The 17,237-nt window shown below is 36.4% G+C and overlaps 1 protein-coding gene across 1 annotated transcript in view; it reads right to left on the bottom strand.

The window, feature by feature from the left end:
- FAT1 (FAT atypical cadherin 1) overlaps positions 1-17,237 on the bottom strand; it is an 88,198-nt gene that overhangs the window by 33,131 nt on the left and 37,830 nt on the right. The window contains exons 3-7 of the mRNA XM_054161748.1: positions 11,160-11,221; positions 7,351-7,680; positions 6,671-6,881; positions 4,536-4,604; positions 2,362-2,501 (exon numbers count right to left, since the gene is read on the bottom strand). Of these exons, the coding sequence (XP_054017723.1) occupies positions 2,362-2,501; positions 4,536-4,604; positions 6,671-6,881; positions 7,351-7,680; positions 11,160-11,221 (812 nt within the window). The remainder of the gene's footprint in view (positions 1-2,361; positions 2,502-4,535; positions 4,605-6,670; positions 6,882-7,350; positions 7,681-11,159; positions 11,222-17,237) is intronic.

Here is a 17,237-nt window from a genome sequence, read left to right as displayed (position 1 = left end):
ATCAACATTCTTAATTCCCCTGAAGTTAAGCCTCATCTGAAATGTATCTTCTTAATGACAGTCCTGAAGTATATCTTAACAGATCAGTCCACTTGGGTGGGCCAAGAATTATGGGGGAGATAGAGAATCAGTTAAAATCAGGAATTTGTTCATACACCAGCAGTTTCAGAGGTTGAACTAATCTATGCTCCCCGATCTATAGACCACAGTAACCCGAGACTCAATCAGCAACAGAATAATTTGGGCTTATCCCAGAAGCAGGGGAAAAAAAGAAGACAATGCAAAGGAAGTCTTTGTGTTCACTTGTAACAGAAACCATAACCTCTGCTCCTGCCAACTCTAGCTAAGAAGGGACAGAAAATCATACAAAAAGCAATCATAGAAATAAGAGAGAAATTTGAGACGGCTACTTCAACTCTCCTGCAGAAAATTGCTGTGGTACATGTTTGTAATGTTCCCTAAGCTTTAGAAAAAGCTAAAATAATGCATTAGAGAAACTGGACAAAAGCTAGACTGTACACGTTCAAGAAGAATGAATCGCATAACCCAGAGGAAGAGAAGGAGTGAGGGTTAAAGCATTTTTGTGACCTTCCAGTTCTTGGTTGTTCTAGAAGACAAAGCATATCATGGTTAAACTGTGACAGCTCAGGACGCCTGCATAAATTCAGCACTGGATAAAATATTTACAGTCGCTGAGAGCTCATATTCAGCCTTTACCAGTCCCCAGGCTATCCCAACAAACTCTGCATGGTGACATTTTTTACTGCATTCTTGGGGGTGGGGGAAGCGTGTGTGGAAAGCCTCTTGCTGTCTTTCTGAATTTCCTGGCAAAAGGAATTCTTTTTCAGTTGGATTTGTGTTTCTTCTAATTATTTTCAAACTATTTCACACCTTCTCTTTAGAATTCTGTAATTAGTAGAAATAAATCTGCTCAAAATTACAACTAGGCAATTAAATTAATAAGAAGATTCTCCAGACTTTTTATATGGTGGTTATCAGCACCAGAAGCAATAGCAACATGGCTATGACAGCAGCAAGTTCTGATGTGGGGACATGTCATGTTTGGAGATTCATGCTCTAGAATGTCACTCACAATGGTCACTGCTAAAGGAAAAGGGAGCTCTTCAAGAGAACTGCTAACCTTTCATTCTTCTGCTATTGATTTTAGTCTATTTGCCCTATCAAGCCCCCAGACATGCAGACAGGTCAATAAAGATTCCATCTCAAATATTAAACATTGACAAGAAACATTTTTCCCTCTGGCCAAAATGAGGAAGACAATATTTATGACATTAGAAAAGATGGTAGAAAAACATACATATTGCACAGAAGCTGAAGAAAAAATTGCATTTGTAACATAGATTTCCATGTACAGATGAAACTCAATTATTGCTCTTTGAGCTCCTGAGGGGCAGGGTCAATGACAGGGGTAGGTAACAGATATGTAACTGTCCCAATCATGTCCTTTCTATTTGAAAGAAAAGCAGAGTACCTCGAAGCTTACAGCTCCAATCACACTAACCTCAGCTAAACATTACTTCCAAATATATTCAGGTTCTGGGCTGGAGAAGGAAACTAGACAGGAAAAACTGGAGGACTATACATCATAACCTACTTTACTATGAGTTATTCCCAGTAGTTTCACAAAAGGCTTCTGCCTTGAAGAGAACTTACTAGATCAAATGCAAAGAATTGCCACCACCATTGAGCCTTAGTAAAGAGGTAATCTGAAAAAATGGGTTTGTCTGAGATTGTTGATTTGGAGAATGTTTGGCAATCTCTGCCACCACTGAGGGGAAAAGAAAGAACTTAAAAGGAAAGAAAATACACAGAGATGTTATCATCTAAACTTTTGTTTCTGCATGCATACCATGTAGAAGAAGCAGTTCAGTTTCATAAAACAATACTTGGACATTGTACAATTTGTCATTGACAGATCTTGGGGGACAACAACACGGACATACCAAGCAACCTTGCAGCGGTGGTCTTTCAAATTTAAAGCAAGGTAATCATATTACTCAGTGAATTGAGGGGAGCTGGATAAAGGATGGTAGTTCAGGTAAGCAGTATTTATGCTTTTCTTGTAAATCATGCATGGAAGTGCTTAGTTTGCTTTCATTTACTAATGTAGAAACATGATCTAACTTAAAAGTTGCTGATTCAGACACGCCATAGCATAGTAACCTTCCACGTGGACCAGCGAACAACATGGTTCTAAAAATATCAGAATCCACTTCCATTTTAGACAGAGTCTCTATGACCAGGACAAAAAAAAAAACAGTAAGGAAAAAAATGCAACACTCAACCCACCCCATAGCTACCATTTCTTTCTTCTGTAAGTGCTTCATTAGAATTCATTACCTGAGTACTGATAGATCGGGTTCCATCTGTTGCCTCTACTGTCAAGTTGTAATTTGATTTCTGTTCTGCATCCAGAGGTCTAGCAACAATGATAGTTCCAGTGCCCTTGTCCACATCAAATCGACTGTCATAGTTGCCACCTTGTTCAGGAAATTGGGAAAGGGAGAAGTTCACAAAACATAGCACTGCTCCAATGTTTTCATGTATGACCATGTTCTGTCTCCAGATGCTTAATGAGGGTGGAAATATATACACATATATATATATATATATACACACATTTATTTTAAACTCTTGTGTTTTGGTTTTTGTTGTTTGTTGGTTTTTTTCCTGGTAATGTGACATGCTGTTACTTACAGATATTTAAAACTGATTAGGTTTGAATGAAGCTGATTTGCCTGGCTCATGGAAAAGTCAGCAGGTTAGTTTTTAACAAGTTTCTCTAGATTTTTAAAATCAGAATTTGAAGATTCCAAATAGCAGGAAACTGAGAATTATGAGGTGAAATGTGCAAGTTTATTTTGTGCAGGCTAATTAGCAAAAATCGTACTTTCTATCAAAATAAACCTAAGTCCCAAATCAGACATACGGTCAAATTTTTGTCTTTTGGATCAGAGTACAAATTTATGTACTCTGATTTGTATGGTACAGGAAAGATTGAAAAAGTGCCTCCAGATGACTCTCATCTCAACACTATTTAAAAAATTCACTGTCTTACTCCTAATGAGATAAGCAAGACTGATCTGAGTGCTAAATGTTTAAATGCCCGTGTTTAAGTATGGCCAAACTCTCTTTCTGAAGCAAATTATCTTAAGTTCCCTTGAGAAACTTTCAAATTACTCTTTGAAGTATAGTAAAATAAATGTGTAGATCAATAGTTACATTTAGTCGTTTAAACATTTAATTTATCATCATCATGTCACCTCGAGCAGATTGTCATGAGAATACAAAGTCTATTAAGTTCAAATATTGTTAGCAGTGATAAATACTGCCATTTAACTACAATTGTTTTAGACCTCTCAATAAGCTGAGTAAAATGAAGGAATCAATTTTTATTTGGTCAAGCCAGTGAAATAGCAAACAAATTTCTCCTACCTACGTGCACGTGTTTTTCAAATTATATTTTACAAAGACAGCACTCGGAGATCATCTGAGTGCCTCTTTATCTTGCCTTTTTTTCTTTTAGAAGCATTTTGACATGCTGTTTTGGAAATCACTAAATGCCTTTCATGAGAAGCCAAGGCTAGAAGTGAGAGGGCAAAATTCAAAAAGTTGCGAATTCATACCGAATCAAAAAAAGAAGAGCGAATACCGAGATGGGGCCCCCTTCACATATCAAAAGGACTTCACCTTTAGAATGTTCCACTGCATGACAGACATATCAGTTCAGGAATGACAGGATGGATTCTGCTTCACTGGATTTCAGATATTTGATAATGACAAGGATAATGTAATTTTTCCAGTTTCACTGAAAATCAACAACTCTTACTGGCCCAGCAGCAGTTTCAGAATCATATGAATGAATGTATCCATTCATACTTTTTACCAGTGTCCATGGGGTTTTTGTTTATTTGGCTTTTTGTTATTTTTGTTTGGTTAATTGGTTTATTTGTTTAACAAATGTACAAGAAATTTTTTTAATGGGCTTTGTGTAGAGTGTCACTTTCAGAAGGTGAGTCTCCAGCTTTTCTTTTATAGCCAGTTACCTTTCTTTTACCTGGCATGCAATGCCATTTTCTCAGATGGCTCCATGAAGTCATTGCCATTTTAAGGTGTGTATGTACAAATCTGTTCACTTGGTTTCTCTGACACAAGGGTATACTCTAACCTCTCGGTTTCCCCCCCCCCCATTATCAAGGAACTCATAAGGACATTTTTTTTTTCCAAGTAGCGGCAATATCTGTAATCCACTGAAGCAGAACTCGACCCAAACTTCTGCAGCCGGTACACTGAAAGTGTAACAGCAACAGTTTTGGCCAAAGCCAAAACTGGATGCTCTGAATTGATGCTGTATAAATGTAATGATGACAAAACAAAACAAAAACGAACCTGTCACAAATGCAACTGTGAGCACTTTGATTTCCGAAGGGTTAATTAAATAAATATTTTATAAATGTACGCTTTCATTTCAGATCTCATAATCTGGTAATAAATTATGTGATCTCAGCAGATACCTTCTGCTGTACAGTTCAGGTCACAAGCCATCTGAAAGATGTAAAATACTTCACTAGCAAGCTTGTCTCCTGGCTCAGCCAAAAAGAAAGAAAGCATGGAAAGCAAGCACAGAACACAAAGGAAAGCTGTCAATCAAATTAATTCATGCTATTAGAAACAGTAAAAGAGGGCAGTAAAGTGACCACCTGTAAAAGTAGCTGCTAACTTCACAACATGATCACATATCAAACTTTCCAAAACACTTTTACTAGGAAATCAGTCAAAACAGAATTGCTCATTTTACAATACATGGATAAGTTCTGCTCTTTCCTCTTGGAGTTTTCTGTAAATGTCTTTCTAAAAATATCAGGAAAAGTTGGGGGGGTGGGTGGTGGTGTTAAGCATACAATAAAAATTCTGTAATTGTCCAAAAACTGTATTGCATGCTTGGAAAGAGCAAATCAAAATAATACTATCATCGGAATTCTATTCAGATGTAGACAGTGTTCAGAGTGCACAGCAGTTGAAGCAAACTCAAAAGGACAATAGAGAAGTACATCCCCAATCTAATAAATAAATTTTGCTCATAAAAGACCCCAGGAAACATTATTGTTGTACTCTGTGGAAACTTACAAGACCTCTGAGGCTTTTTCTATCTGCTCTCTTTCATCTCTATGAACCACTCACCTTGTCCTGACACTATCCTTTTCTTAACCTTAATAAATGTTTCTGTTTGCTGTTGACCGGATAACCCTGCTTGAATTGGAACACATGGAGCCTTCTATCCTGCTTACTTCACCTATTTTTACATTTTTTACTTTTCTACTCCCATGTCTATGTGTGTGTATGTTTGGCAGAACAGCAGAAGAGTAGCCTCAGCTCCAAAAGGTTTCTAAATGCAGAGCTCTGACCTTATGAACTCCACTTATTCTACACAGTTGCAAACATCTCTGGCTGCTTGGTTGTCTAAGTGTAAACTATGATCACTTTGGACAGGAAACAAATTCTTTCCCCCTCCCCCCAAATGTATTAGGAAGAACATTATATATATATAGTGATGTATTATAATGATTATCAATACCATCACATGTGAAGCATGTATTTAGGGAAGAATTGTATCTGTTCTCATGTGCTTGGAAGTTTTCTGAGACCACCTTCAAGTGGAATTTGTATATTCCTGTTGCATGTATTAGTTTTACAAACTTCAACTGTTGCTGTTCTCAGCATCCCTTAGGATACAGACTATAGCAAGCCAGACCTTTAAAATAATCACCTTTTAAAGAAATAATGCAAAAAATACTTTCCCCAACAACTCAACATCATAATAATGGAAAAATTTTCAGTAGTAACCAAGGTTAAAAGGGTCCTTCTCTCTCTCATGAATGTGGCAGAAAAATCCCAATCTGATAGGGCTATTTTAAGACCAGAAACAGTTCACTACACGGTACCTCTCCTGAAACAAGGCTGTGCTATTCTTCTTGACTAAATCTGGTAACCCATAACTTGCTTTTACTATTGGCTATACACTGAACACTGTGTATTTCCAGTGCTCATAGGTCTAATGAGTAGGTATAAAAAGTACTACTTGTTTTGTCACCACAGCACAGTCATATTAGTGAGCAGAATCCCCCTTTCAATGGTAGAGGCTAAGGTATGATATAGTACTAAGAACAGATACAGGAAGAAGGTTGCTGCAGTTAGGAATATTGCAAGCTTTTGTCTTAGTACTGAATCGAGGGACAGCAAACTAAGAAGCAGCCCACAGAACAAGAAATCAATGTGAACAACATCATCTCTTTGTGTGTACTATCCTGATTTGCAGAAAACTGGCATTTTATTTCTTTCCCTATCCTACAGTCTGAGATTGATTTGGTTAGCTTTAATGTCACTGACACAACATTTAGAAGTAATTTCTGAAACTTTAACACAAGCAGATATTTTGCAATGCCATTTTAATCTTTGGTATATGGTGGCATAGATAAAAAGATGTAATTCTGATTTATAATGAAATAAAGAAAAAAATACGCAGCTGCACAACACCAAAATCTTGCATTCTTTAGAAGAGCTACTAAGAAACCAAGCTGCAGTGAGTCCTCCACTATCTCAGACTGCATGCATTTGTTTCTAATAATAAAAGCCCTTAAGGTATCCTTACCCGTTATGTCAAACCAAAGTGGTGTTCCAAGAGGTTCAACAGCTATTACACCAATCATGTGAGCAACTGGGTCACTTTCCATCACCGTGAAAGAAAAAAATGATTCCTCAAAATAAATGGGCTCTGTGGGTGGGACAGGCTTTGGAATCCATTCAATGTGAAGTCGCGTAGTTGATGATTTTTGTGGACGGCCATTATCTACAGCTTTAATCTGTGAAACAGAGACATCTTTTAGGACACAGGACCACATAAATCATTATGTCACATAAAGGCAAAAGTAGCAATAAGCTCCAAGCGTGTTTGCTTGTGTGAGATACATTCAGAAAGGTTAAGTGTCTCTCAAAGTGCCACTTGCCCTTCATGGGCTACAAATGATCACAGCATAGACTGTTACCATAAACTCACTTTTATTTTGCTTTCTTCCTGAAAGAGAATCAAGCTAACTGCTCATGTTCCCTCATAATGCTCTGGAAACAACAGCAGTTTCTTGATTCAAACATCTGAAATCATCCTCAAAAAAACTCAACAAAACAAACTAAACCTACAAAACATCTTCTGGATTTGTTGAAGCTTTCTTCTTTCAGATACTGCACTCATCTGCCACCGACTGAATGAGAAGTGATGAAAACAGTGACAAAAGAACACTTCATGTATTAATGACATTAAAGAGTTTGACTCACTGAAAGGATATCGTAGTCCCTCGCTGCAGAAAATTTCTTTGATGAAACCACTCCAGTTTTTGGTTCAATAAAGAATTTGCCATGTTCATCGCCATCTTCAATGCTGTAAGAGATCTCTGCATTGGGGCCTTCATCTTTATCTGTAGCAATAACTCGATAGATTGGCTCTCTCCTAGCAGCTCTCTCTCGTTCTGGCTTACCACGCTCTGGAAGCTGGATTTTGTAGAACTTCTGCAGGAACTGAGGCTTATTGTCATTCTCATCTAAGACCTTCACGATCACCCGTGCAATTGTTGACTTTGCAGGGATACCGTTGTCTGTTACTGTTACCTGTTTGTATTAAAAAAAGATAGGGTTAGCACTCAACCCAAACAATCCTTCCAATGACACTCTTAAAAGCAGATTTTCTTGCAACTGCCTAGGACAACTGTAATTATCAGCTTGCTTTTCCATTTATTTGATTTTACACCTCTGAAGATGCAATTCATAATAATATAAGAATACCTTAATTCTTCCCTATTTAGTCACTCGTTGCATCTATAGCAAATTGAAAAACAGATGCTGATGATTCCTGCAACAGCTCAGTTAGCAGAAGAGCTAAAGAATCAGGCCTATTGTCTTCTGGTTGTACTCTACCATCCACAGAAAAGCTAATAGGCTCAGACAGATGCTAGGCATTTTCAAAGGAGACTTCAGTTGCTATTACATAAAACATTTAAATAAACACAAATTCCTTACTGATAACAGTATTACCTGACTTCTGCCAGTTTAGCTAAAGCTCCTTTTCTGAAGGGGATGTTTTCCAAAACACTGGCATTAAAGACACAAGGAATAATAATTGGTAAAGACACTTTTGTTGTTTGTCAGTCTTTCATGTTATTTTCATTACTTTCTCTTTGCTGTTGGTTTCAATCTTTGTCTCTCCCATTTTAGGGACAACTTTATGATAGAGAGCAGCACTGCTTCTCAGCCTTTCTATGATGTTCTTTTCTTTTTTTCATTCCTCCTTTTTTTTTTTTTCCTTCCCCATCCTACAATAATCTCTCTGTAAGTGTTCAGCGCCAGGCTGGGTGGGGATTTGAGCAACCTGATCTAGAGGAAGGTGTCCCTGCCAGTGGCACAGGAGTTGAAACGAGAAAATCTTTGAAGTCCCATCCAATCCAAATCACTCCATGATTTCATTCTGATCAGTACTTTTTTTTTCCTCATATATTTCAGGAAATAAGGAAATGAAAATGAAACATGGCATGAATTGAAAACATGAAAGAAATGAAATAATAAGATTAAACACAAAACACAGTAAATATAGCATTAAATTCAAATACTCATGTTCATCTCTACAGATGGTAGGATTTCCACATATATGACTATCTGTTCCCTTTAGAAGTTTTAGTGAAACATCAGCACATAACTTTCAGTTTGGGAAAAAAAAAATAAAATCTCCCCCAAAACACATCCCAAAACAGGAAATATCAAGGGGTACAGAACAACTTGTCTGGTAACAGAACTGGCACTGCTCCGAGCCAAGCAGAAAAAAAAAAGGCAATCTGAGGAAAATTTAGTCTGATTTTAATATAGTATCAGTTCTGATGGCATTACTGACATAACAAACAGAATACTGATATGAGAGAATAACATGAAGGTAACCTAAAATAATTGCATTTAAAAAGTGCCAGTTGGCACTCAAAATAGTTACAAGTTGGGGAAAAAAGAATGTGGCATATTAATTACTATTATGTAAGCAGGAGTGCAATCAAGGATCAAATTTAATAGAAAACAAGGAATAAACCCACCAACCCATCTGGTCAACATTTCAATGCTCGATTAATTAGCCAGATGCTCAGCACTTGGCTCATAACATTGCCTACCATTCTGTGCATTTCTGGGGTTTTTTCAAACCTATTTTAAGGTTGTAAACACAAAAATTAAAAAAAAAAACAACAAAAACACTACTACTTTGGGCAGTACTGTCTGTCACTATTGCTCTGTAGTTAAAAGAGTTTTTTCATTGAATACTTTGCATACTTTTATTTAAAAATGGGATTTGAACTGAAAGAAGAATGAAGAAGATAAACGATACCAGCAGGCAAAAGATGATATTCTAAAGAGCCATCAACTTGATCTTCATAGAGAATGCTGCAAGAAGAGGGTTTAAGTACCATCATGTGATACTGTAACCTTCTAAAAAAAAAAAACTTTCTGAATCCTGTGTGTTATCTAGCTGTAACTTAAGGTTAAATTAGCAGGCATGACTGCTAGCAAGGCAGCTCCCCGTAACATTACACTGCTAGCGTGATCTCTGGCATAAGTTTTGGCACATTACCTAGCTGCAGCCTTGAAGTTCACACTGATCAGACATCATTCTCAACAGACAACTTGGACACGGCCACCATGTTCCAGGGGTAAAATATAAGCAATGAAAGCTATTCTGTAACAAGTGACTTTGGGATCAGAGAATGATTCACATCTCATTTTATTTACTGCATAAATCTAGTACAAAAGGCAGCATAATATGCATAAAAATTATAAGATGCCCGTGTTAGCACCTTTACACAAAGCATGGATCAAGAAGTAAGATATAACTGACATGAAGAGCTTTAGAAAAATTACACAATCAGATTTAAGGGGGGAAATTTAAAAAGATAATAATGACTTTACAATTTAGAAGAATAATGTCTAGTACTAAATCACGTTTGCCACTTAATTAACTTTGCTGTTACTACTACTAAAAACACACTGCAGAGGATATTCCACTCTATTGCTACTTAGAGTTATTTCTAAAGCTGATACAGAAATTAAAATAATAAGACAACTTTGGTCCAACAGTTGCATTAATCCAGGTTGTAATGCACTAAAAAGACAGAAAAGGGCCAAGACTGCTCCAGGAAGACTGTATAGTGAAGTTGTGCAAGCCTTCAAGTCAGTGCAGTCCTTGCATTCCTATTAGAAAACCTCTCTACAGATTTCGCAAGTTCAGAGTTAAGTCCAGACTTGATTCTCTAGCTTTAGCTTTGCTCATTTTGCAGTCTTATCTATCATCCAGGAGCAGAGGCACAATAAACATTCCAGACAAATCTTAGTATGTAAATTATACCACTGTGAATATTCAGTCTTCATCACAGATAAGGTACAAAATTGTCACACTGCACAATGACATTGTGAAACTGGAAAACTTAGCTATCTATGTGGGGTTTTTCTCCATGTTGTTTGAGAGAGAATTAAAATATCCATTACATAAATTCCAGATGATGTAGTTAAATAACACAATAATGCCACAAATTTCATGCTTTTGGAATCCAACTCTGTAACATGTATATTGCAACCCATCTATTTATGTGATTGACAAATATGATATGCAGAAAAATCTACTCACAACTGTTTGCATTCTCAATGTTAAAAAGAGATTCTGCACTTCTTTTTCAGAGATCTGTGTTCAGTAAAAGGCAAGTAAAATAGCTATTTGAATATTTAAACAGGAAGACTCGAAAAACCAGAGAAATCTCACTCCTTTCAACAATCATGCCTTTGTACTTCTTGAAAGAAATCTTTATTTACAGATATAAAAACAAAAAGTTGCCTATCTTAACTCTTTTCTCAGAGTAAAGTCCAACACAGGTTTTATGAGAGAGAGAGTTTTCTGCATTGCAAAATAATGAACACAGAAGCCAATTACTTCCACAATACAGCACTCTATGAAATTCACTGCTCTAAGTTCTTCATAGAGCAATCAAGTATGGTAAAACTTAACTCTCTGTAAAAGAGCAATAAACAGAGTCACTCCTTTTCAGAGTACTAAAGATATTATTTACCTCCAGTATGTGTTCTCCCTGCTGCTCTCGATCTAGTTTTCTAGATGTGGTTGTAATTAGACCTGTAAACATAAAAGTATAATTAATCAGACTGTTCAAGAAAATAATATGAATTAAAATTTGGTTAAACCAGTGGTTACTGATATACTCAGTTTCTTCTTAGGCGGTCTCTTCTGTTTTTTTGCAGAACTTAAGCTTTCATGAAAGGGAGGGGTAAAGGGTTTCCAATCCTTAAGGGTCATGAATACAAGCTTTGCATTCTGAAGGTTAAGCTGTTGTAGCCCTTAAGACAGACACAGCTCAATTTCCCAACACATCTGTACATGTCCTGCTTCTGAGAAGGGATGTATATAATTCCCTCACATGAAGTAGTTTTCAAAGGGTTTACATATACCTTATTCAAAGGTGTTTACATGTTATTTGAATAATTATCAATCTCATCAGGAGAAATATCTCTTTGTATTTTTATTAATAGTAACAGAAAATGAATGGCCAGAAGAGATGCCACAGTGACGGCAACCAGAGCAGTTTGTATGTTGGGTTGATTTGGAAATGACAAGAAGTCAAACAATTGCTGCTGGCAATAGCAAAGAAAGAGCACAGGTCTTTGATGCGCAATGTTAGATTTTGTTGCAAGAGTTTAATACAACTTTGATGCAAGATTAGGAAAGCATAATGAGTTTTGCTTTAAATGAAGAATATCAAAGAGTAAGAGGTGACAAGACAACAGTGAAATCAAAACACAAAAGGATCTTACTTGGATTAATTCCCCCTAAGAGCAGATTCAAAATTTTAACTATTGAGTTTCATGAAAAGTGAACTCAGTCAATTCACAGTTATAGTTGAATGGCTTGGTATGTTGTGGGTTAACCATGCCATGGATTCAGACACAAGATTACTTGGTTTCTTTGTTCAGGTTGACCCACAAACACCATTGCTGTGTTCACATGACACTGAGCCTGTGCTCAATAGACCCAGCTCAGATTTTCCTGGAAAAAACCCAAGATTTGGATCTGTCCAACTTCAGACACTGGCCAAAGCCTCCCATATCCTCTGCATTAGAAATCTAGCATGTATTAGATACAGAAGACACTGCAATGTCCTCAGACCTTTTACCCAGTTTTTTACAGTGACAAGAAAGTACTGCCATTTTGATCCTTAATTGTCAAACTGAAAAACAGGGATGCAATTACCTAATCAAGGACAAAACAGCAATCAAAACACAGGCTGCACACTTCATGTATTTTTTTTTTAATTATAGTATAAGCTTTTTGTGAATAAGTCCTCTTATAGGCAAAATTAATATCCATTTATCAGGTTTCCAAGGTTAATCTGCTACAATAAAAAAGCCTTAAATTTCGTCTCAGTTCATAAAAAATAGAGCGTGAAAGTGAGAAGAGCAATAAGGATTTCAATTTTACTTCAAAGAGAAAGGCCAACTGAAATGGAATTGTATACTACCAGTGCATAGGTGCCCAGTACTGCTGTCAAAATAAAATTGTAGTCTATGTATACTAACAAAATAGCCTGTATTGAGGAACAAAACCTATATAACACAGTATTACAGCTGTCAAATGTTCAAATAACTGTTCTTCAAAAAATGAATTGTGGAAATAATGGCTGTTTCAATTACATTCAAATCTGCATTTGTTTTTCCAGCACTTTGGCTTGCCATTGTATCAAATCCATTGTATGCCTTGTATTCTAGACAAAGATCTATCATATTCTACCTACTTTACAGTTTTACAACATATAGAAGATAGGGGTATTATTGTTAGGATACATCTTTTGGTATTATGAAGTAATTGCCCTTAGTTACAAAGAAAATGGGAACAAAAGTAAAAACCAAACAAATAAAAAGAATGACAACTCTATTAATGTCCTTGAGGTAATGTACTCCCATAGAGATTACAGAGCTGTGAACAATGACAAGTGAAAATATTTACTGTCACATATTCTAAATAAAGCTTTCTCCTAATATCCTGGCTAAGGCTGGTCATGCCACACCTTTCTTTTCACATGCTCTATGGGGAATAGCATAGAGCTGTTAACTGGATGTGGACAAATGGCAGAGCTAATGCCTCACCTGCTTCCTCCTGAGCAAAGGGACTTGTAGGTGAATGCAAGAAACATAAGCTTTCCTAAATACCTCTTTCTACTGAGTACCTCCTGAGAAAGCCACCAATAGCCCTCACATGAAGCATTAATCCTCTGAGACTCACCACAGTTACAAGAAAAAACGGTAGGATTCAGCATAGCCACTAAAGGATTTAGGTGTTGTAACTAGCTTAAGGATGGGGAATATCCCAAAAAGCACAGGCAGAATAAAGTAATTCCAGTGGAAATATCTCATTATGCTTTTATTTTTCTGAATATTCAATACACAGTGTACACCCTCTGACAACAGTAGGCTACACTTCTCACAATATCTGCAAGTAGAGAATTGCTAATTCCTAAGAGCAGAAAGATGGCACCTTACAATAGTTTTCTATACACTTTTTCCTCATCAAGAACCATTAAGAATGGAGCAACCAGTAACAAATGCCAATTAATACCTGGGGGGGTGTGGGCTTAAGAAACAAACAAGCAAAAAAAAAAAAATCACAAATGCTTTCACCGCCAGCATTCCAGACAGAATTCTGCCATGGACTACTCTAGATACTACCTTTTGTTAAAAGAAGTCTAATTTCAGGTATTAGTTCTGTTAATGAAGCTGGTCAACAAAACTCAAATGGATAAGCAGAAAAATAACCAGTAAGAACAAAATATATATTCTTTGGTCTGTTAAAACTTCCATTCTTTTCAACCAATCATGCCACACTCCTGTTAAAACACTTCAGACCAATAACAGAAGGGTTTAGTTTTCACCATATATATCCTGTATATTCAGCAGAAACTAATGCCAACAAAGGAAATGTAACACTTCTGGATTTAGAATCACATACACATGCATGACATTCTTTTTATTTAACTCTTTACTGCTAGCCATGTTCCTAAGTGAAAATTTAGCTCCAGTGAAGTGTTTCACTACAACTGAAGACTGTAAAAAGTAAGATTACAGCAATTGTGAAGTTCTTCTGTGCTTGTTTTTTTTTTTTCTCTCAAGTTTATCTATATTATAATGCTTCATTATAGCATGCTTAATGATGCACTGACGGATTTTGTGAGTTGTAAAAGAGCTTCTCTGAATTAAGGTGGTGATAATAAACTCAAGAGTTCCTATGCAGAGTGGCTTTTGTGACTGCACATTAAGAAGGTTGTGGAGAATCTTTGGAGCTCATGTAAATCAGCTCCCTGCAGTAAGAGCCACCAGTCTGCTCTTTTATGGAAAATGCAAGTTCTCTAGCTTTTTAGACTGAGCTCCCTCTCTTTTCTGTAACAAGAGATCTCCTTGCTGTGCCTTTCCCTCTTCACAAATAAATGAATAACCACATTTCTGCACACGCCATGTCCAGATAGAAGTGGAAAGTAAAAGATTAATTAATTTCTGAAGAAGTCTATAACATAATCATAGTTTTCAAATCCTTATCATCAGGTGGGGAGAATCTTTTCACTAATGAATGAGAGAAATGACAGCTTGTGTGAGAAATTGAGTTCATTGTGACAATGAACTCATTTTTGAAGGGAAACTGGCTTATAGAGCATAATTTTGCAGTTACAATTTCATGTTTTCCTTCTGCTTCCTCTTATCAACCCCCTACTCACACACACAAAGAAAACAATAGGAATAATAAGTTGTAGTAATTCACAGCTCTGTTATTCCACCTGGAAATCAATGCACACTATGACTAGATGGGGTAAAGCATCCTTGAGAAAGCACAAATTTATAACAAACGTTTCTAAGCTAATCATGAGCAAATGGTATCTATAGCAAATTGGTGCAATTTTCCTATTCAGTAACGATTTTAAACTTCACCTCAGCAAAAATATTTTCATAACAGGAGCTTAATAATTTAGAAAGACTTTGGATAAACCACAGCTGTTCTGCCTCACTAGCTGGAGAGGTACTATAATGAACTGAAAGTAATTGTAAAAATCCATAACAAAATTAAAAGAAGCCAACCACACACCAGGTAACAAATACAATTGTATTCTCCCTTCCTTTCTCCTTTGAGTTACATCCTGGGGATATCTGCTGTCTATCTGAGGCCTACTGAAAAAACAAAATAGTTACAACTGTTTTCAAAGAAAATTTACTTCAGATTTCTATTTTAAACAGTATTAAAACAAACAGACAAAACCACAACTACAGAATTCAACTAGGTAAATATAAATAAACCTGCTACATTTGGAACAGAAAATAGCACAAGGGAGCTGACATTAGCAGAAATTTATTTTATCCCTTATAAGAGCTTTCATCTCTGTGCCCAGTTACACAATGTTATCTCCGTATCTGAAAAACAACACAACTATAACTTTGATTCAATTGAAATGGCTGTCTCTTTTAAAACACTAAGTGGGCACCATGTTAAGAAAGTTAATATTGATTCCATGCTGTTAGCTTTCTTTATGGCATGGGTGATCTCAGTGAAGAAAGAAATACTGTGAAGGCAGTTAGTGACAAGCCATGGAGCTTTTCCCCACCTCTACTCCCATGTCTACCCCACTGGAAGTCATCCTCCCCCATTCTCTCTGGCCTAAATTAGGACCCAGCATAACCTACACTCCACCAGTATTGCAGAAAAAGTAGTCTTTGCAAGAAGACAAGGAAGGGTCAAAATTTGTATCTTCCTGTGTATACATCATGCCTTCCCTACTGCAGGCATACCTATAAATAAGTTTAATCAGTTACAGTATTTTAAATCAACAACTTCAACAGATACAAGACACTGGAATTAAATGTAAGGGAGATAGCATTTTGTTGATGAGATTTTTGTTTTCTTTGTTAAACATAAAACATAACCAGTCCACAGAAATGGTTTCTCTGGACTGCATTAGTGCAACTCGATCAGTTTACTTAGAATGTATTATTAAGATCTCATTCCCCTACTTCAACCTCAGAAATTACTAATTAGTAATGAATTATCTTGTTACTTTCTTCACAAGGTCTTAATATAGGAAGAGATGAAGGAAGTATGGATTTTATATTCCCATGTGGCTATGCGGCTGTAATGATAATCCAGTTTGACTACTGCGTAACTCAACAGTGGGCAAATTACAGTATGCATTCTGTAAGGCAAAGACCAATTATGTCTCTCCAAGTGATAAAAATGCTGTCATACCTCAGGGGAGGATTTCCACATACTCATCGTCATTTAGAAAATATAAAGTAGTCTTCCCTTTTACATAAAATTATATGTATTTCTTTTGTCTGACTAAGAAGCCCACAGGAATCAGCAGTCCTCCTCATGAAAGTACTTAGTGTGATCAAGTCATGTCTCAGACATCTCTGACAATACAGTGAGCATAAAGTCTCACAGTCAGGAAGTTTCTTATTACACTGTTTTGAACTGCTTCCAGTTTCTCAATACTTTCTGGAATATGGACCAAATGACTGATAAGGACAATAATCCATGATTATTTCATCACTGCCACAGAAAAATTTATTTTGTTTTAGTCTCCCTTTCAACTGATTTTAAGTTAACTATCATTTACACCTAACTTATGTTATAATCAGTTACCACCAGAAAAGGCCCTCATTTACTTTCCAGCGAAGTTCAGATAATCTTTTTGACAAGACTGTAGTCAAATCTTGTCTTCTATATAAGCCAAGACAAGGCTTCACAACCAATGTAAATAAACAGATTAATTAAAACAGGTCAATGAAAAGTAATAGTAGAGGTATTCGAGAAGAGATTTCAGCTTTGCAGCTGACAAAATATAAACTCTCTGTCTTACCAGTCACATATAAATACTGACTATAAGCTTGACAGCGTGCCATTGTAATGTGTCACCATGAATGCAGACTGCTGAGTTAAACAAGTAAGATCATAGTCCTACCTATCATACTGCTTTCTGCATATCACAAAGGAACCGAACAGCTTTAGTTGACAGTCCTATAGAGTTCCTTAGCCATTTGACTTGCTTTTTCATTTCTAAACTCTTCCTTGCCCTGAACACCTTAACAGCTCTCCATAA

The sequence above is a fragment of the Dryobates pubescens genome, chromosome 1, assembly GCF_014839835.1.
Source record: "Dryobates pubescens isolate bDryPub1 chromosome 1, bDryPub1.pri, whole genome shotgun sequence".
Taxonomy (NCBI): domain Eukaryota; kingdom Metazoa; phylum Chordata; class Aves; order Piciformes; family Picidae; genus Dryobates; species Dryobates pubescens.
This window is presented reverse-complemented; position numbering and strand designations above follow the sequence as displayed.